Consider the following 22,360-nt stretch of genomic DNA (forward strand, 5'->3'; position numbering starts at 1 on the left):
CCATCTAAACCTGGAAAAAAATCACCAAAAATTACATCATCACTGGGCTCCTACTGGTGCACGGCTCTGGACGACACTGGTAAGAACCTACCACTGCTCTGACCACGTATCAGTTAGACTTCTGTAATCTAGGCATACTTGACTCTTCTGTGACTTGTGGACTTCAGCTCCCATAATTCCTGAGTCAATCTTGCTAGCTCAGGAATTCTGGGAGTTGAAGTCCACATGTTTGCCTACCCCTGATCTGGGCCATCCATATGTAAATTATAATTTCCCTTAACTCCTATCCAAGGGCAGGTTCCAACTTACCTCACTGCTGGTTTGCTTCCTTCTGCACCACATAGCCACACCCCATGGACGCCTGTGCACATGCGCAGTGCAAAACAAAAAAAATTAAAATTAAAACCACTGAAAACAAACTGGCGACCACATGTACAGTGCTGGAAACTCAGCTTCTGCACAGAAGAGGAAGAAAAAATTGGGGGGAATCAATTTTTTTTTATAAAGATGGCAGCGCCCACAGACCAACACCGACCGATCTGGTTTGGGGACATCATCGCGATGTTACCAGCTGGTCGCTACCAGTTCAGGCAAACCGGTTCCAACCGGAAGGAACTCACCTCTGCCCCTATCAGAAGCAGCTGGTTGGAAATAATAGAAATTGTTGGCTCTTTTGACATTTAAAATTGAGGGACATCTTTCAACCTACGTCATTGTCTTGTCAGTGTGGGTTCTGGCTTACCTTGCACAGTGTTAAAAACTCAGCTTCTGCACATACGCAGAAGTGAAAAACAGCTTCTGTGCATCTGCAGAAGTGAAAAACAAGATGGCTGGTCTATGGCGCAACTGAGAGAGCCAGTTCAGGGGCATGTCCAGCTGGCCATTGCTGCCGGTTTGGGGAGCAAGGGGAGATTCCAGCTACCGGTTCTATAGAATCGGTCTGAACTGGCAGGAACCCACTTCTGTGCCTGGTGAAAAATGATAGCTTTGCCATCCTGCCCATTATTTCTCAGTTTCTCAGATGTCAGTTCTAATTAAATCACTTTATTCTTCAGACCAACCTTATCTGAATTTAAATGGCCTGCTGAGTGGTAGGTTTTAAAAGGAGAAACCTGTCATAATTTCATTCCCAAACAAAATCAGACTTTTAGAGAGCCTCCCTCGAGAGGGGGGGATGGAATGTTGGCCCTTGTCCAAAAGCATTAATCTAATCAAAGTGATCTTTGACTCGGACCAGTTTGTTTGCATTTTCTACCTTGGCACTATGCTTGGCTAAAATCAGGCAAACACTTTCCAACACTTTCCATAAGTACCAATGAAGTAACAAAATTAATTACCTGCCGCTCTTTAGAAGAGCACAGAATCCTACAAGTGGCAGGCCTATGAACCACAATTTGTTCTTCTGACTGTCTTGACCCCCCTTTTTGTTGTTTTTAACCAGATATGTTATATTAGTGCTGGCGAACCTATGGCGCACATGCTACAGGTAGCACAAGGAGCCATATCGGAGGGCACATGGAGGTGTTGCCCTATGTCAGTGCCAGTATGCATGTGTGTACTGGCCAGCTGATTTTCGGCCTTGGGGAAGGCCGTTTCACCCTACAGAGGCTTTAGGGAAGCTTTCCTGAAGCCCTGAAGTGCAAAAAATGGCTCAATGAGCAAACTGGAAGTTCAGGAAAATTGACTTCCTGTTTGCCCATTTTTTCACTGTCCCAGGCCTCAATGAGGCCTCTGCACATACGCAAGGGCAGGGAGGTGTGCAGGTGCATGGATGGGAAGGGAGACGGAATGGGTGTGGCATGCACACACCCAATTTGGCCAAAAAAGGTTCGCCATTACTGCGTTATATGCATCTTTTTCTCATTTTTGTGAGAAAGGTCAGCTGATTTGCCATCATCGACCAGCGCAACTTTCCTCTGATAAACTGAATTCTGCCTTGTGCTGCCTCAAATTTATTCCCCCCAAATAAAATAATTGACTACAGATAATCCTTGTCTTACAGCCATTTGTATATAGTGACTGTTCAACATTACAACCACACTGAAAAAAGTGACATGGCCATTTTTCACCCTTATGACCGTGCAACATTCTCATGGTCGCACAATTAAAATTCAGGCGCTAGACAACTCTCATGTCCCATGTGAGCATTTGTAACCTTTCCAGCTGGCTTCTGATGAGCAAAGTCAATGGTGAAAACCGAATTCGTTAAATGGCTGCATCATTCACTTAACAACTACATCAATTTGCTTAACAACTGTGACCAAAAAAAGAAGAAGTAAAACTCATAAGCAATTGTCTTGCTTAGCAACAAATATTTTGGGCTTGATTGTGGTCATAAGTCAAGGACTACCTGTATGAAAGATGCGTGTCTTAGAAAATCTTCCCTGGCTTGGGGGAAAAAAATTCTTGCAGGAGATGTAATGAAATGTATCGGGCTGGGCCAGGGGTGAAATCTACTTCCCTTCTGTTGTGATTCAGCCTGAGGCTGCTCAGGGACCAGCTGTGTCTCTGCTGGCTCCATGCCCAGAGGAGGATGACAGCGCAGAGGAGGGGGCTGAACTGTCGGACGGGGGAGAGGAGAGTCGGCAATGGGATGAAGGAGAACAGCATGAGAGCCCCGAGGGGGGGGGCTCTCCCCAGCCAGTAGATTGGAGTCATTAGGTGATGACGCACAAGCTGTCATCGACATGAGACAGAGACGTTCAGAGAACAAAAGGAGCAGTTAAAGAAATATTTTCACCATTGAATTAGAAACAGCTGGGTTTGGGTGTGGTCCTCATCAGCAGGGTTTAAAAGGCAGGCAAGGCCTTGAAGCCATGTGGAGTGTTATCAATTGGAGTTGCGGTGACCTGTTTTGATTCTCAGCGTCTCTGATCTTGGCTTGTGGCCTCGCAGTCTGGAAGACTCGTGGGAGGCGTCTGTTTGCTATCTACAGCTTCGTCTTGGCAGCAAGAATCTGGTATTGCTTCATGGACTATTCCCTTCGTGTATATATTTGAAGTTCCAGCGTTTTTCCTGTTTGTAAAGACATTTTCTGTTACCTGTGTCTTCCTTGAATTATATAAACTGCCTTTGCCTTTTACCAGTGTGTCTGGCTTCTCTTTTTGGGTTGGTATTGCTTCTGGAGTGACCCAGACAGAACACCTTCCCTACTGGTTCTGAAGCGTGTGCTTTTCCAACCTCTGTATATGCGCAGAAGGCTTTGTGCATGCACAGGGGGTTAAAAAGAGGAAAATGGTGACGTCCAGATGGGTGGGCAGAGCCTCGCGCTGCTGTCATTACCAGTTTTCTGAACCAGTAGAGCCGCCACTATCAGTACACCCGAACTGGTAGCATTTCACCTGGGTGGGCTGGTGAGATGGCATGTTCTCCCTGAAAGCTTTTGTTCCAAAAATCCCTTTTCTTGTTTTAATTCCAGTGGGACAGAGAGTCTTTCAGTGAACACCAGGGAAAGAGAGGGCTCCTTTTACAACTGGCAACCCCTCTCTCTCTCTTGAGACGGATAAGGGGATGAAAGCAGGAGAGGGGAGGGTGAGTTTGCACCGATTGTGCAGGGAATTAAAAAGGGCCCATTCAAGAGAGAGGCTGATTGACACTCACAGTTTCTAAAGAAAGCTCAGTTTGCTCTCTTTCAAACCTATCTGGATTTGAAGCGCCGTCTCTCTGGACCTTCAACACTTCAGGTTTTCTATTTTCTTTCTTTTGCCTTTTTTTTCCCCATTTGGGCGGCTGTGAACGATTAATCATTTGCTCTTCCTTGTGATGTGTAAGTTGGGGATAGGAAGCGAGATGGGGCTGTGGCCACATAATATGGGAATCTGAGCTGGACTGAGCCTGTGTTGAAAGGACAACCTTCGCTGCCCTCCTCCCGGCTGGGTTCTCTGCTCATTGGCGCATTCAATTTTGCACCCTCAAAACACACCATGAAGTTGCAGGCAGCTTCCCGGAATTCTTGGTGGCTTTTCTTTTTATTAGCTGCTACAGCAGAAGGTAAGAGACTCAGTACTGTTATTTTAGGGAACAAGAAGAAACTAGAGCATCATTGGAAATTAACCCCAAACCCCTGATGCCAGACATTCCCTGTAATGTGAGATCTAAAAAAAATGCTTCCAATTTCACATCCCTGGATTAAAAACTTTGCTTTGGAATTTTCTTGCAAACTCTGAGCATGTCTGAATCTCAGGAGAAGGGCAGCCTAAAAATTGAATGAATGAATAAATAAATAAATAAATAAATGTATAGCTTTCTGTGACTATAGTTTTCAATGTTTCAAAAATGGTTGATTTGCTGCGGACATTGTATATAATTGAAAAACCTAAATCCCCAATTGAAATGCTAATTAGCAACAGAGAGCATTGAAAAAGTAAGCTCCACAGAAATTATAAGTACCTAATTGCATCACTGCATAATGAAACTAAATGTTCAATTTATTAAGAGAGAGAGAGAGAGATACAAACAATTCATTGAAACGTATTATACTAAAAAATATCTGTATTTTTACTATAACTAAAAATGAAAGTAAAAAAATAGAGGATGGGGTTGACCCAGCCTTTCATCCCTCCGAGGTGGGTAAAATGAGGACCCAGATTGTTGGGAGCAATATGCTGACTCTGTAAACTACTTAGAGAGGGCTTTAAAAGCACTGTGAAGCAGTATATACTGGTAAGTCTAAGTGCTATTGCTATTGCTATATAGAATACAGTGGAACCCCGACATACGAGCTGCTCTACTTGCGAGCAGCTCGAGATAAGAGCTGGGAGGGGAGCGACATTTTTGTTCGTCTCCTGAGCTCACATCCGGGATACGAGCCGAGAGGAGCCGCGCCCCCCTGACGCTTTTGGCAACTTCCGAAGACGCTGGAAGGAAGGAAGGCAATCCAGCGCCCGGCTCCTCTCGGCTCGTATCCTGGCACTTGGTAAGCGGAGAGGCGTTCGCCTCCCCTGCCGCCCCACTTTGGGGGTCCTTGGCTTCTGCTTGGGGGTGAGTGAGAGAAAGGGGGGGAGAGAAAGAGATAGCAAGAGAGAGAAAGTGAGAAGAAGAGATGGAAAGAGGGGGAGAGAGAGAGAAAGAGAGAGAGGGGAGAGAAAGAGAGAGGGGGAGAGAGAGAGGAGATAAAGGAAGAGGAGAGAAAGAAAGGAAGAGAAAGAAAGAAAGAGGGATAGAAAGAGAGAGAGAGTGAGAGATACTCAGTGAGCCTTTCTTTGAAGTTGCCTTTCTTTCTTTCTTTCTTCACCGTGTGTCGGTGCGTCGCGGCTCTCTCTCCATTCTTCTCTTTCCCCCTCTCGGGCTCCGAAAAACGGAGGAAACCCATGGAGATCCAGAGGGGAGAATGGGGCAGGAAAGAGTGCAGAAAAACGGAGGAAACCCATGGAGATCCAGAGGGGAGGATGGGGCAGGAAAGAGTGCAGAAAAACGGAGGAAACCCATGGAGATCCAGAGGGGAGGATGGGGCAGGAAAGAGTGCAGAAAAACGGAGGAAACCCATGGAGATCCAGAGGGGAGGATGGGGCAGGAAAGAGTGCAGAAAAATGGAGGAAACCCATGGAGATCCAGAGGGGAGCATGGGGCAGGAAAGAGTGCAGAAAAACGGAGGAAACCCATGGAGATCCAGAGGGGAGAATGGGGCAGGAAAGAGTGCAGAAAAACGGAGGAAAAAAGCGCTTTCCCAGGCAGCCGGCTTGCTGGCCGGGGAAGCAAGCGATCCGGGACTGCCTCGTTTCCTCTTCCCGCTGCCGCATTCGGAGCCCGAGAGGGGGAAAGAGAAGAATGGAGAGAGAGCCGCGCGCCGGAGGCTGATGCCGCTGCCGCCTCAACAGCAGCCACGGGAGGGGAGTCGCAATCACACCGATGGTGGGGTTTGCCCCCTTTCCCCCGCCCGCTCCTTTCCCCCCTTTGCTTGGAAGCTGGCTGCTGGGAAGCCCCCCCCCTGCCCGGCTGTCACCTTTTAAAACAGCCCCCGGGCTGTTTTAAAAGGTGACAGCCGGGAGGCAGCGGGGTTTTTTGTTGTTGCATGGATTAATTGACTTTACATTGTTTCCTATGGGAAACAATGTTTCATCATACGAGCTTTCCGACTTACGAGCCTCCTTCCGGCACCAATTAATCTCGTAAGTCGGGGTTCTACTGTAGATAAGTGATAGATAGATAAATAGATGGATGGACGGAATGAAAGACAGACAGATGATAGTAGGTAGGTAGATAGATAGGCAGACAGAGAGAGAGAGAGAGAGAAAGAAAGAAAGAAAGAAAGAAAGAAAGAAAGAAAGAAAGAAAGAAAGAAAGAAAGAAAGAGAAAGAGAGATATATATACCATAGTTCTAAGGTACTTAAACTCTCCTGATTTCTACTCCTGGCACTTATAATCACTATACCACATCAACCGTCATGATTGCAATATATATACCGTAGTATGTCACATATACCTACAAACACAAATTTCATAGTAATAAACAAAACCTTTGACACATTGATCACAAACACATCTTTTCCCTATCTGTTGACCTCCAAATGTGCTGGATCTCAGCTATTTTAGGATTAGAGCAGATGAGTTTCAAAACATTTGGAGGACAGGAGTTTGACAGTTGTGTCTTTCTGCATCTGTGTTATTTTCTCCTAAAGCTAAATAGCTATTGATGGTAATTAGGGAAGGCATTATATTCAGTGTGGGTTTCATAGTAAAATGTTGACACATAGTTTTTGACGTAATACTAAGGGTACAGGAAACGTTGACCATTCTTCCAGCAAGCTATGTTGTTGAGGACATTAAATTGTGTATGTTGTTTTAATGGCACAATGCTTGCTCAGACGTAGCCTGTTGTGTGAAGCCATTTCCAGCTTATTCAATAAACATATGATTAAGACAAAAAAAATGGCTTAGAAAAATAAATGAACTCAGACTAACCATTCTTTTCTCACTTATCAATGACTCAATTGCCATGTATCAATAATAGTATCAATGACTCAATATCTTATTTAAAAGCTTCCACGTTACATCAGTTTGGAACTTTTTTTATTTTTTACAGGAAACTTGGAAACACCTTCTTTCGGCTCAGGAATTCTCTATCAGTACCGATACTCACTAGATAGCCAACTAAGTTTCCTATCCAGGCCAACTTTGCAGAGGAGCAGACTTCATGCAGAAGCTGTGGTTGATGTCAATCTCTTGTGGAGCAACACCAGCAATGCAGGCGAACAACTGCTCCAAATCCAAGTTAGTACAGCTCTTCTGTTTTCTTGGTTTTTCAGCTTCTGAGGAAAACATGGCCATTCTATAGACCAGGAATGTCAAACTCAAGTCGTCACGGTGGCGTCACATGACATATCGGGCCTTCTTTCCCCTTCAATAAACTGGTTGTGGGCATGTGAGACATCTGGCCACGGACCGGAAGTTTGACAGCCCTGCTACAGGTCCTTTGTTTTTATTTAATTCCACTCAAAAGCTACTTCTTCATTCCTTCATTCCTTCTAAAGAACTATTTGCCAAAAAGATAGCTTTCATTTATTAAAAATTTAACCCACCATGTATGCCACCCCGAGTCTAAATAATAATAATAATAATAATAATAATAATAATAATAATAATAATAATAATTTGTAAGTAACTCAAGGCAACAGATAGGCATATTTCTCCCTCCTCCTCCTATTTTCCCCACAACAATCCAATGAGGTGGGATTGTGGTGGCCCCGGCCCTCTGGAACCAACTCCCCCCAGAGATTAGAATTGCCCCTCCCTCCTCGCCTTTCATAAGCTCTTTAAAACCCACCTCTGCTGTCAGGCATGGGGGAACTGAGATATTCTTTCCCCCTAGGCCTCTACAATTTATGCATGGTATGTTTGTATGTATGTTTGGTTTTATAAATAAGGGTTTTTTAGTTGTTTTAGTATTGGATTGTTACATGCTGTTTTTATCACTGTTGTTAGCCGCCCTGAGTCCACGGAGAGGGGTGGCATACAAATCCAATAAATAGATAGATAGATAGATAGATAGATAGATAGATAGATGATAGATGATAGATGATAGATGATAGATGATAGATAGATAGATAGATAGATAGATAGATAGATAGATAGATACCCTGTTTCCCCGATAGTAAGACACCCCTGATTGTAAGATGTATCAGGGGTTTCAGGGGGGTCGGCTAATATAAGCCGTACCCCGAAAGTAAGACATATGTCTTACTTTCGGGGAAACACGGGGGTATTGCCGCCTCCCTCTCATCTAGCTGCGCGCCACCTCCTGCCCACGCCTGCGCCGTCCCCCTCTCCATACGTCGCCGCGTCTGCCACCTCCCTCTGATCTTAATGAGCGCTGCCTCCTGCCCACTTCCGCGCCCCCCCCCCTCCATACGTCACCGCGTCTGCCGCCTCCGTCTGTTCAGGTTGTTAATAAATGTTAATTTTATGGTTAAAACAAAAAATTCGACAAATTTTTTCCAATATAAGACATACCCCGAAAGTAAGACATAGTGGGGCTTTTGGGGATAAAAAGAAAGTAAGACACTGTCTTACTTTCGGGGAAACACGGTAGATAGATAGATAGATAGATAGATAGATAGATAGATAGATAGATAGATAGATAGATAGATAGATAGATAGATAGATAGACTGGCCAAAGTCACCCAGCTGGTTTTCATAACTAAAACAAGACTAGAACTCCCTGTCTCCTGGTTTCCAGGTCAGCATCTTGATGTAATTTAATTTAATTTAATTTAATTTATTAGACTTGTACGCCGCCCCTCTCCGCAGACTAAACTAATTATGCGTAATGCAAGTCTACTTATTTAGCAACAGTAAACCAGGGCTTCAAACTTCCTTCTTTTAAAATCTGATCTAACTCTTTGCTTGAAACTGCATTCTTGTATACTGCTTTATGACACAGTTTTCACCTCATAATGTTATTGATGATTTGAAGTGTCCCAATTTTATTCCACTCATTTTGCGGATTTAGTTCCATAACTTACGCATCAATCAAGATTTGGAAAAGGAGGATCAGAGTAGCCAAGGCCATTCTGTAAAAGGCTCACAGAATACTACCGAACTCCAGGAACCATTTTTCCTCCATTGGAATAAGGGAAAGGTATGTAAATATTTCTCTACCTACAAGCAGCTGATGGCCCCTTTTCATTCGGACTTGTTTCGTGCTGATTTCAGCTTCATGTTCAAGCACATTTTTCTGGGCATCCATCCTCAACTGCGTATTGAGACCATAGCTTTCAATACACAAGAATGTTACTGTGCTTAGTAAGAAGTCACTCCTTTTTTGGATGGACGAGCATTGCTATTTTTTTTAATGGGAGTAAGATTAATATCAATGGGTAGCTCCTGATTCTGCTACTACCGAATGCATCAATTGCTCCATATTCACATCCCACCTTCCCCAATAAGTTGCCCTCCAGTTGAATTGAGATAGTGCAGGGCTACCAAAATTTTTACTACCACAGTGTGGGCATGGCTTATGCAGGATGCCCTGCATTTTCTTTCAACTTTCAGTGCTAATTGGGTGCTCTGGGATGGAACTCCATTTTTGCTACCCCACTGAGTTCCCCCCTGTCCAGGCAGCAGCCCACCCCTGGATGACAGGTCCTGAAATCCTCAGCTAACTCCTCTAACACAGGGAGAGAACAAGAGGAGGAAGGGAGTTACCACAGCAAATTGTGGATGCCTCTTCACTTGATCTGGGTCCTTCCTGCCATTATATCCTACTATGCATCCCTTGTTCACTTTGTTGTTCTTTCTTAGGCATGCCCAGAGGTGGACTGCTTCTGGTTTGCACTGGTTTGGGTGAACCGGTAGTTCTGACCAATGGTTGGGTCCGCTCACCTGCCCTGGGACTATCACGTCCTATATAATCCATGTTTTTGGTGCTGCCTACATGAGCAAATTCACATTTTCAGTTCTGAGAGAACCCGTTTTTACATTATGATAATGTATGCTAGTATGGATGTGGATGATTGGTTTTTTAAATGAATTAGGTTTTTAGAATATGACTCTTGCTATATTTTATGTGATTCTAGATTTAATGGGCTTTTTAGTATTTTAAACGTTAGATATCTCGCATATTTTGTACTTGTCTTATTGTAAACCACCCTCAGTCTCAGGAAAAGGGTGGCATAGAAATCTAATAAATACATAAACAAATTATGTAATGCCCACCTCTGGACATGCCTCTAAAAGTTGACTTTCACCTTGCAGGTCGAAGCTTTTTACATAGCCAAAGAAGAGAATGCTTTAACTTTGGAATTAAAGCGAGGTCTTCTCAGCCTTCTCCAATTTCAGACCCATTCTGGAACAATGACTGAGGTACAATGTAAGGTTTCACTGAATGGCATAGCATCTTCAATTCTGACATCTCTCTACAGGTAGTCCTCCATTTACAACCATAATGGACCTTGCCCATTTACAGTCATAAGTCGTAATGGTCATAAAGCCAGTCACCCACATAACAGGCCCGATTAAGCAAATGATCATTAAATGACTCCATGGTCATTAAGTGAAGCCATTGTTTGCTCTGGGGAAGTAAATGCTTCAACAAAAATGTTGTAAATTCTGATCATGAGACCATAACATACTACAAAATACTCTAAATGTAGGCTGGTTTCCAAGTCACATGGCTATGGAGAATGACTGTCAGAATTTCAGAACTGGATTATAAGTATCATTGGAGTCTGTCATAACTTTGTAAGTCATATGTCTGTTCATAAATTGATGACCACCTGTATTAACAAGCCTGTCATTTTACCTGAATACTGATTCTAACTACACTTCACGTTGGCTAAAGAGTGTTTTCATACATTGAAATAAGTCAGGCCTTCTGGCTTAGGTTCATGATTATTTGAACAATACTGATCCATAATGATCATTCATTCAATTCATTGATTTCCATTCATATGGGCTGCTTTTCTTAAATCCAGTACTCTGCACAGCTAACAATATTTTTCAAAAGCACAAAACAGAAACAAGCAAAGACAATAAACATATAAACCACAGCTAGGGCAAAGGCAAAGTCATCAATAGTAAAACAATATAATCATTCTAGATTATGCTTCCAGAAACAGGAAAAATGTAAACACTGAATAAACGGCACTTATTACAGGCATGTGTTGCTAAACCCAAATGACAAAAAAAGTCCCTAAAATTACAATATGAAATCACAGGGCAAATCCTACACTTTCACACAGAAACAGGTCATAACTGGTTTACCCTTCTCAGATACTCTTTTGTTTCTAAAAACAAGGACGACTATTTCCAGATCCTAGAGAATCAGTTTCGTTTTGTGTGGGAATTTCTGCATTTTGTGTGGGAATCTCTAAGTCTGGAACACATTGGAATAAAGGGGATTTAATATACATTCAACCCAGAAGAATCTGTTTTATAACAAGCAATCCAACACAGTACATGCAAAATAGCCAGAATTTCATAGGTAAAATCTTTTTTCAAAAAAGCAATACAAAGCAAAAAAGATGTTTGAATTATATAAAGGGCTAATGATACATCTGCTATTTTAATCACAGTACACCCATTTTTATTGTTTAGGAGGACATTTCTGGGAGATGTCAGGTTACCTATGCTGTCTCTAAGGATACTGTTTTGAAAACAAAAGACCTACAGAGCTGCATAAGACCGAAATTTGGATTCAGCACAGCTAACAAAGCAAGTGAATTTCTTTTTATCACATTATGGGTTATACATATTTCAGATATACTATAGTCTGTCTATTAGAACTCTTCCCCCATGATGTAAGTTCTCATTTATCTTGGTTTACTATGATCAGAAAAGTTGTCGGTGGACAAACCTCAAATTTCATTCATCTTTCATAACCTACAAATAAAACTAACCCACCCAGCAATGTTATCCTTTCTTCTTTTTTTCCAGGTATAATTTTTTAATTTTTTTCCTCCACACCTTACAGAAATACAAATTCACATAACTTCAAATTAGAATACAATGCAATATAGTATCAATTGCCAAATTCTTAATCAAAATTCTTAATTATTTATCTGTTTTGTTTTGGTATATATCATTTATCTTGTGCTACCTCCTTTTCTAATTTTGTCATATACATTTTGTTATCTTTTCTTGAAATCTGAAGCCAGGAATACGATTTTTATTTTTATTTTTGCCAAACAGGCCCAGGCTTCTAAGTACTCTTAAATCAATATTTATTTGGGGGGTTTCAAACCTTATTTGGAGCACATTGAAATAAAGGTATTGAAGCAACTTATGATATTTAATTTGGTTTATTGCTTTATGAGAAGCCAGGTCTGATCCATTTGTCATGTCCTAGAGCCCCTATTTTTTGGTTGTTAAACCACGCACACACATCCACACAGAAGAAAGCACAACTGACTTTGTAATTTACAAATTTACAGTCTGTAATTTCCTAAACTGTGTTCTGTCGGGCTCTCTGGTAGAATCCTCCCAAAAATTCACAGGTACAAATTTCAGACACACACACGTTTGAAAATTCAAAACAATGTTCTTTATAATGAAAATTCACTTAAACTAAGCCGTCTTTTGGTATAGCAAAGAGCACTTGTCTCCAAACAAACTGGTAATTTGTACAAGTCCCTTATCAGTCCTGTGATACTTAGCTTGCAGCTGTGAGGCAATTCACAGTCCTTCTTCTTTCACAAAGTGAAACACACTTTGCTCTGGTTTAGTTTCAAAGCAGGGAAAAATCAGCACACAAAAAGTCAGTCAGTAAAGCAGTCATGAAACACAATGATCAGATAATCCTCCACAATGGCCAAACCCACAAGCTGCTATTTATAGCAGCCTCACTAATTACCACAGCCCCACCCAACCACAGGTGGCCTCATTTTCTTTGATAATAATCTCTCAGTTGTTGCTGCCTATGCATCGCTCTCCGCATGCATGGCTGTATCATTAACTCTTGTTCTGAATCCTTATAATTGATCTCCTTCTGAGGTGTCTGCCACACTCTCCTCCTCCCTGTCACTCATGTCTTCTTGGTCAGAGGAGCCTTCATCTTCAGATTCCACCGGGGGCAAACCAAGCCTGCAGTATGTGGATGTCTCCCCCACATCCACAGTCCTTGGGGCAGGAGCTGGGCCAGAGCTAACCACAACAAACTGAAAGGTTACTGATGGTGTAACATGACCACTTCTATTTTTAAGGACATAAATCAGACACTTTTGACCATTATCACTCTATGGCTCTGGTTTTTTTTAAAAGTAATGTTTGACAATCAGCCTATGGATCGAGTTTTTGCATTTCTTCCCACCAGAATGCAGTATGTGAGGGTGTTTGGTGCTCTCTGAGCTTATTTATTCACTTGCTGACATTTTATTACGTAGCCTGATAACAGCATTGGAGCACTGGTGATATTGTTACCCAATCAGGTAATGAAACATCTGCAAGCAAACAACCAAACTCAGAGAGCACCAAGGATCCCACAGTTCAATTCTGAGCTACATATATTCTCTCCTGTTGGAAAATGCAAACTGGTCATGTTTCTGTTCTTTTCACAGATTTTTAGACTCCTGTGGCATCCCACAAGTAAAAGCCATTATGTTATGGAAGGAAATCTCATGAAGTCAGCCTCATCTGAGGAAAATCATATAATTTATCAAGGCATAAAGTCGTCTGTTGGAGTCGATATCACCTCCAGGTTAATTTTGTAGGGGTTCATTCAGCTGATCTGCAACTTAGGGACGTCTAACAGAATAGCAAAATAACAGAGTTGGAAGGGACCTTGGAGGTCTTCTAGTCCAACTCCCTGCAAACCTTCTGACAAGCAATGGGGGAGCCAAATTCACCACCGTGTTACTAACACAACTACTGCACTGATTTGCTTAACAAGAAAGATTGCAAAACGGGGCAAAACTAATTTCTGCTTCACTTAGCAACATACATTTGGGGCTCAGTTCTGGTCATAAGTTGAAGACTTCCTGTATTTAAAACTAAAGGTCCAGTTACCAGCCTCTCCCTTTTCTCCCTAGGCAACATCTTGAATTTCTGACTCAAATGCCTGGATCCAAAGAATTACCTGGAAAGAATCTTCAGAAAACTTTGAACTCTCTCCTGGGGAAACCTCAGCCCATTAACATAACAAGCCAGCCATTCAAAAGGATCTGCAGTGAGTGCCCAACGGTGAGTGAGACAGAAATTTTAATCTTAGTTTAGACGGCTGTTCTGACATCGTCTGAATGTGCCCGTCATAATTTCCAAACAATCTATAATGGGAGTTGAAACCCAAATGCAAGAACACCAAAAAGATGCTAAGATATAATGTATATTTATTTTATTTATTTATTTTATTTATTCATTTGTCCAATACATAGGAAGAAAAATAGACATGTAGTAATATATATAAGGGTAAAGTGAACTTAGAGGAGAGGATATATGAAAGAAAGAAAATATATATGATAAGTGAGAGAAAGGAAAGACAATTGGACAGGGGACGAAAGGCACACCAGTGCACTTATGTACGCCCCTTACTGGCCTCTTAGGAACCTGGAGAGTTCAATCGTGGAGAGTCTAAGTGAGAAATGTTGGGGGTTAGGGGTTGACACAATTGAGTCCGGTAATGAGTTCCACGCTTCGATAACTCGATTGTTAAAGTCATATTTTTTACAGTCAAGTTTGGAGCGGTTCATATTAAGTTTGAATCTGTTGCGTGCTCTTGTGTTGTTGCGGTTGAAGCTGAAGGAGTCATTGACCAGTAGGATGTTGCAGCATATGATCTTGTGAGCAATACTCAAATCGTGTTTTAGGCGCCGTAGTTCTAGGCTTTCTAGGCCCAGGATTGTTAGTCTATTTTCGTAGGATATTCCGTTTCGAGTGGAGGAGTGAAGGGCTCTTCTGGTGAAATATCTTTGGACATTTTCAAGGGTGTTGATGTCTGAGATGGGGTATGGGTTCCAGACAGATGAGCAGTAGTCTAGGATGGGTCTGGCAAACATTTTGTAGGCTCTTGTGAGTAGTGTGAGATTGCCTGAGCAGAAGCTGCATAGGATCAGGTTAACAACTCTAGAAGCCTTTTTGGCGATATTGTTGCAGTGGGCTTTAGCACTTAGGTTATTCGATATTAGTATTCCAAGGTCTTTTACTGAGTGTGGGTTGGCCGTGAGAGATTGTTTATTCAGTTCGTATGTGCGGTTTGGATTCTTTTTGCCGATGTGGAGGGTAGAGCATTTGTTGGGGCTGTGCAAGCTTCAATGAAAATGATTTAGAAGAACCCTTCCCTGGTTTTGAAATGAAAATATTTAAGATGAAGTTCTTCCTCGCTCTTCATCCAGATATGCAGATCTTCTTACAGGTCTACCAGGCATACAGATTAACAGAGTTGGGAGGGATCTTCTAAGTCTTCTTAATCCAACCTCCCTCTCAAGCAGGAGACCCTATACCATTTCTGACAAATGGCAGTCTAAACTTTTCTTTAAAGTGATGAAGCTCCCATAACCTCTGAAGCCAAGCTGTTCCATTGGTTGATTGCTCTCACTGTCAGGAAATTTATCCTTATTTCCAGGTTGAATGTCTCCTTCTTCAGTTTCCATCCATTATTCCCTGTCTGGCCTTCGGGTGCTTTGGAAAATAGTTTGACCCCGTCCTCTCTGTGGCAGCCCCTCGGAATGAATGCTGCTATCATGTCTCCCCTGGTCCTTCTCTTCCCTAGACTAGCCATGCCCAGTTCCTCTAACTAGGAATATGGGCATTGAACTTTCCTTGGCTATGCTTCTTTTGACATCATTTCACATTCATTGGCAGATTACTTTGAATGTATCAGAAAGGATGCAAAGAAAGTTTTTATATGATTTATAGGAGTTCATGATAATCCTTACAATTCTTGTCTGATAGAAACATAGAAACATAGAAGTCTGAAAGCAGAAAAAGACCTCATGGTCCATCAAGTCTGCCCTTATACTATTTTCTGTATTTTATCTTAGGATGGATATATGTTTATCCCAGGCATGTTTAAATTCAGTTACTGTGGATTGACCAACCACGTCTGCTGGAAGTTTGTTCCAAGGATCTACTAATCTTTCAGTGAAATAATATTTTCTCATGTTGCTTTTGATCTTTCCCCCAACTAACTTCAGATTGTGTCCCCTTGTTCTTGTGTTCACTTTCCTATTAAAAACACTTCCCTCCTGGACCTTATTTAACCCTTTAACATATTTAAATGTTTCAATCATGTCCCCCCTTTTCCTTCTGTCCTCCAGACTATACAGATTGAGTACATTAAGTCTTTCCTGATACGTTTTATGCTTAAGACCTTCCACCATTCTTGTAGCCCGTCTTTGGACCCGTTCAATTTTGTCAATATCTTTTTGTAGGTGAGGTCTCCAGAACTGAACACAGTATTCCAAATGTGGTCTCACCAGCACTCTATATAGCGGGATCATAATCTCCCTCTTCCTGCTTGTTATACCTCTAGATATGCAGCCAAGCATCCTACTTGCTTTCCCTACCGGCTGACTGCACTGCTCACCCATTTTGAGACTGTCTGAAATCACTACCCCTAAATCCTTTTCTTCTGAAGTTTTTGCTAACACAGAACTGCCAATACAATACTCAGATTGAGGATTCCTTTTCCCCAAGTGCATTATTTTACATTTGGAAACATTAAACTGCAGTTTCCATTGCTTTGACCATTTATCTAGTAAAGCTAAATCATTTACCATATTACAGACGGCTCCAGGAATATCAATGAGAATGATGAACATTCTCAGACCACAGGGCAATCTACAAAGGGGAAGATGAACAGAATAGAATAGAATAGAATAGAATGGAATGGAATGGAATAGAAATTCACACGTTCACACATTTCACACATTCATGTATAATTTCTTTGGTTTGAATACAGGTAGTCCTTGACTTAAAACAGTTTGTTTAGCTACTGTTCAACGACACTGAAAAAAGTGACTTATGACCATTTTTCACACTTTAGGACCATTGCAGTATTCCCGTGGTCATATGATTTACATTCAGATGCTTCACAATTGGTTCATGTCTATGACAGTTGCAGTTTCCTGGGGTCACATTACCATCTTTTGCCAACGTCTAACAAGAGGAAAGGCACATTCGCTTAATAACTGGATTACTAATTTAACAACTGCAGTGATTCACTTAGCAAACATGGCAAAAAAAGGTCATAAAATGGGACACTGAACAAATTTCTCTTTTAGCAATGAATTTTTTGCGCTCAGTGGGGGTCATAAGTTGAGGGCTACCTCTTTACTTAGTTTGAATTGTTCATAAGGCTGTAAATATCTTATGTTTTATAGTGGCAAGAATGTTTGATTAGCTAGAGGGCACTGCAAATTGTTCTTGTTCTTTCAGCTCAGATCCTACTTGAAAACATTTGCCAAAAAGAAGATCAAACTTGATCTCTCTAAAGCATCAACTACTTGGCATTTTTCCAGAGTTGTGCAGATGCTGCGTAGTGCCAAGAAGAAAGATATCCTTTTACTACTGAAAAAAGCTCCAGAGAGTATGTTGTAAGTAAAGGAAAATTATTATTCCTATTATGGTTTGTTGCACAGTTGACCAGATATTTAGATTGGATTTGGCATTTTTATCCCCAAGGACCTGGGATAATCAGTTGTTCTTGTTTGATGTTGTTACCACTATCTTTGCTGGATGTAAACCGATGGTGAACCTATGGCACATATGCCACAGGTGGCACATGTAGCCATATTGGAGGGCATGTGAGGCATTAGCCTCTGTCATCTCCAGCACGCACGAGCGTGCTGGCCAGCTGATTTTCAGCCTTGGGGACGACCGTTTTGCCCTCTGGCGACTTCAGGGAAGCTTCCTAAAGTCCCGGAGTACAAAAAATGGCCTAACAGGCAAACCGCAAGTTTGGAAAAACAGACCTCCAGTTTGCCCGTTGTGCTGTATTTTGCACTCCAGAGGCTTCAGGGAAGCTTCCTGAAGCCTCAGAGGGCAAAAAACAGCACAATGCACAAACCAGAAATTGTTTTTTCTGAACTTTCGGTTTGCTGTTTTTTCACCATCCCAGGCTCCAGTGAGGCCTGTCTGCATGGTGCAGGAACCGTGCAATGGGGGTGGGGTTGTGCACATATGTATGGGCAGTGAGGATGGTGCACATGCATCAAGAAGAGGGAATGGGTATGGGCACAGGCATATGTGCTGGCACACACACACATCCTTTTGGCATACGAACCAAAAAAGGTTTGCCATCACTGATATAAGCTGTTCCAAGTAATATTTTGTGTGTGTGTGGTGATTTGTCAATGCCTTATTATTATTTTCACTTTCCTGAGGACATCCAAAGTACTGCTATTCCCTTTTTACAGAAATTTAAAGCAAGTGCTGATTAATTAGTTTAGGAAATGAATGTGTGGTACTTGCAGGGAAGTATCAAAAAAGTAAAACTCATAAGCAAGTAATCAAAGTTCCACACCCTTTTCATATGTGTGCAATGCGACTTTGATGGTATACCTTTGGCTGCCATCATAATTCTTATCACCCTGCAGATATTGTACCCCTAAACTTAACAATTCAAAACTTTTAAGAATTGTTTATTAAGTACAGAGCAATAACGCAACGGTTACTGGAACAGAGCTTATAACAACAACAACGAAATCTTAATTAAATATAGGGAACTAGGAGAATCTAAAGAAATTAAAACTGTAGCATTGGAAAGTGCTCAAGCGGTGATAGTATTAGGATGAAAAGACTCTACAAAATGGACACTACAGAATTGGTATTGGTACATGGTGGATTACATACATTTTGAAATTATGGAAATAAGATTAAATAATTTTGATGAGAATAAACTAGAGAAGCTGATGGTGCGATGGAACAAGGTAAAAGATTATATGTTAAGTAGAATCTGTGATGTAAATACGAAAAATAAACTACAATCACTCTTTTAGTAAAAAAAAAAAGCGTTCAAGATAGAGCCAAGGATCAATAGATAGACAAATAATTCAAAAGTCTTTGAATCCATCTATAGGGGTGGTGGGGGTGATGGGGGGTGTGTGTTGTTTGGTGATGGGCACATGCACTGTGCACTGTTATACGTTTGTTTTTTGTAAACTTATAAAATCAATAAAATTTATTTAAAAACAACAACAACAACAACAACAACGAACATGGCCGTGCCTGGCAGCTATTTATATTCTTGCTGCCAGGCTGGGCCAACCAATCAGGTATGTGTATTTTCCCACCCAAAGAATAAGGGCGGGTAACTAAACCTAACTGTCTACCAGACACAACATTAACTAATTCTGCAGACACCCTGAACGTAATCATTCTATCCTCGGCTATCTCAATATTTTAAATTTTTGCCTTATCCCAATTTTAGACCCTTCTACATTGAAGCTGCAATAGCTGCCCATTCAACACCTTCCTTAATAGCAGTGACTGAATTTATGGATTTGCAGGGTAGAAAGCAAATGTCCTTGCTGGAAAACTTCCTCTATGCTGCAGCTTTGTCTCCTCGTCCTTCCAAGGAACTTTTCAGTCTGGTGCTTGTAAGTCCAAGTCATTTCTGCTATTTGCTCTACTGCTCTTTCCATATCTTGATGGTTCGATATTGCTTTTACCTCCTTTTACTTTTAAGTGAGTGAATGAATGAAAATGGATGGATGCATGGATCTAGGCAAAGATTTTGATATGGCTGTGAGATGCCCAAGTTACATAGTGTTATGCGGGCTTCACTTTACAAGCCCCCAATAAAGTCCAAAGGAGAAATTCAAACACACACATTTGTAAAGTAAAGTTAGTTTATCAAAAGGAAAATACTGTCCAAAATGCACTTTTAATCAGCTAAAGTGTTCTCCCACACACCACAAGCCTTGAATGCTGTGAAAAACATAAAACAAAAGCAAAGCAAATAAAAGGCAGCTGTGAAGACGTCACAGCCACCCCCTTCAAGAGTCCTCACACTGAGACTTAACTGTGAATTGTTCCACAAAGTCCTTGAAAATCCTGAAGCTGTTCACAAAAGTCTTTGTAAATCCCAAAGCAAACCACAAGTCTCTCTCTCTCATAAAACGGATAAACTCCCACGCCGAGAGGCAACAACACTGGCAATTTATCAGCAGCCCCATTAGCCTAATTGCCCCAGCCACAGGTGTTCTCCCTTATTTCCTATAATACTTGTGCATTTGTTCCTTAATAATAATAACAATTTATTAGATTTGTATGCCGCCCCTCTCCGAAGAGTCGGGGCAGCTCACAAAAACTTGGGGCGGCTCTCAGTGTATCAACCTTCTTTGACATCAACTTGCTTCTGCGAACATCTATGAATGCCTTTCCCTTTGAATCTAATGATGATAATGATGATGATGATGGTTCACTAATGGGGTAATTAGCTAATGGGCTGCCTGTAATTATCTCCTCCGTTGATCCTGCTTCACTTACAGAATCTTCCCCTGACATAGATGCTTCACTGTCGGAAGCTATTGGCAGTAAAACTGACCTCTGATAATGTGAGGATTCTCCCACATCAACCCCCACAGTCCTTGGAGCAGGATCTGGCCCAGAGCCAAGCACAACACACAGCAACAATTATATTAAGCAGCCCCATAGAAGAATGGCATACAGATTTGATCAAAATGTTGAATTTGACAAAAGTAGAACACTACAATGATTTTTCTATGGTCGTCCCATATATTCACCGATGCTTTCTGTTCAGTACTTGGGTACCTTCTGATGAATATTTGAGCTGTCTACATTGAAAGAGAATAATTCCATGGCAAAGAGCTTAATGAGATTAATAAAACAAGTAAAAACTTCACTGCACAAATTATATTACAATATCTCAGACAAGCAGAGATCCAGCTCCTTGTCTCTAAAGGGAAGCTATTCCATTGAAAAAAATGGTTCTTAAGATTAAGTTCTATCCCTAATGGTCTACTAATATCTGCTTCTTTGTGATGTTCAGCAATTGGTTCCGGTTGGTCCACTCAAAAAAATCAAATCTGTTCCATCTTTTACAATTCAGTCTTGATGTACCAATAGCAATAGCACTTAGACTTACATATCACCTTTCAGTGCTTTACAGTTCTAAGCGGATTAAAGAGTCAGCATATTGCCCCCAACAATTTGGGTCTTCATTTTACCCACCTCGGAAGGATGGAAGGCTGAGTCAACCTTGAGCCTAAAGAGATTTGAATTGCCAAATTGCCCTTCATGGCACCGGACAGGACTATCTCAGGGACCGCCTTCTGCTGCACGAATCCCTGCGGCCAGTTAGGTCCCACAGAGTGGGTCTCCTCCAGGTCCCGTCAACTAAACAATGTCACTTGGCAGGACCCAGGGGAAGAGCCTTCTCTGTGGTGGCCCCGACCCTCTGGAACCAACTCTCCCCAGAGATTAGAATTGCTCCCACCCTCCTTGCCTTTCGTAAGCTTCTTAAAACCCACCTCTGTCGTCAGGCATGGGGGAATTGAGATACTCTTTCCCCCTAGGCATTTACAATTTTATGCATGGTATGTCTGTATCTATGTCTGGTTTTACAATAGGGGTTTTTAACTGTTTTTATTGGATTGTCATATGCTGTTTACTACTGTTGTTAGCTGCCCCAAGTCTATGGAGAGGGGCGGCATACAAATCCAATAAAATCAAATCAAATCAAACTGGCAGTCAGCAGAAATAGCCTGCAGTACTGCACTCTAAACACTGTGCCATCGCGGCTCATATAGTCGTAGAAGATTATTTGCTTCCTTCTGTTAATATGCCCCAGACCAAACCCATCTAACTCATCAGATAATATTTTTATATCTCACATGATCCTGATCACCATGCCCTGGATAATGTACACTATGTCAGTGTTCAATCTGAAACAGGGGTCTCCAACCCCCTTCCCCCCAGATTGTCGACGGGTACTGATCTATGGCCCATTAGGAACCAGACCGCACGAGTGAAGCTTCATCTGCACATGCAAAATCACACACACACAAACCAGTCTGTGGAAAAATTGTTTTTTTTACAGAATCAATTCCTGGTGCCCAAAAGGTTGGTGACCACTGATCACTAATTTATAATTTTTATCCTATATTTATATAAGTATAATTTTAATGTTTTAGTGTTTTAAATTTTTATCAATTGCTATTTTATACTGTTACTAATTTAATTGTTTTTTAATATAATTGGGGTGCTAAGTAATGGATGACTGGGATAAGTATACTTGTGGGTATAAATGGAATGATTGGTATAATTGGGTTGGGGGGGGTTATGGTATGGATGAGTTGATTGATAGTAGTGTGAATGATAGATTTGGCCCACCTGACGCTCGGGAGACAGGAGAGGAAGGGGCACCGATCTCTGGGGTGGCAGAGGGTCGGAATATCCCTGTGTTGCTGGGGAGAGGCAGATATGGCGGGGGCCACAGAGCTAGCCGTTCCAGGGGAACGAGGGACC

The 22,360-nt window shown here is 41.7% G+C and overlaps 1 protein-coding gene across 1 annotated transcript in view; it reads left to right on the forward strand.

Annotated features, from left to right (window-relative positions):
- Positions 1-3,838: 3,838 nt before the first annotated feature.
- LOC139167592 (microsomal triglyceride transfer protein-like) overlaps positions 3,839-22,360 on the forward strand; it is a 37,524-nt gene continuing 19,002 nt past the window's right edge. Inside the window, exons 1-9 of the mRNA XM_070752213.1 lie at positions 3,839-3,990; positions 7,023-7,210; positions 8,949-9,077; positions 10,193-10,300; positions 11,534-11,650; positions 13,492-13,631; positions 13,963-14,113; positions 17,306-17,463; positions 19,299-19,467. Coding sequence (XP_070608314.1) covers positions 3,924-3,990; positions 7,023-7,210; positions 8,949-9,077; positions 10,193-10,300; positions 11,534-11,650; positions 13,492-13,631; positions 13,963-14,113; positions 17,306-17,463; positions 19,299-19,467 — 1,227 coding nt within the window. The 5' untranslated portion in view covers positions 3,839-3,923. The remainder of the gene's footprint in view (positions 3,991-7,022; positions 7,211-8,948; positions 9,078-10,192; positions 10,301-11,533; positions 11,651-13,491; positions 13,632-13,962; positions 14,114-17,305; positions 17,464-19,298; positions 19,468-22,360) is intronic.

The sequence above is a fragment of the Erythrolamprus reginae genome, chromosome 5 (genome assembly GCF_031021105.1).
Source record: "Erythrolamprus reginae isolate rEryReg1 chromosome 5, rEryReg1.hap1, whole genome shotgun sequence".
In the NCBI taxonomy this organism is placed as follows: domain Eukaryota; kingdom Metazoa; phylum Chordata; class Lepidosauria; order Squamata; family Dipsadidae; genus Erythrolamprus; species Erythrolamprus reginae.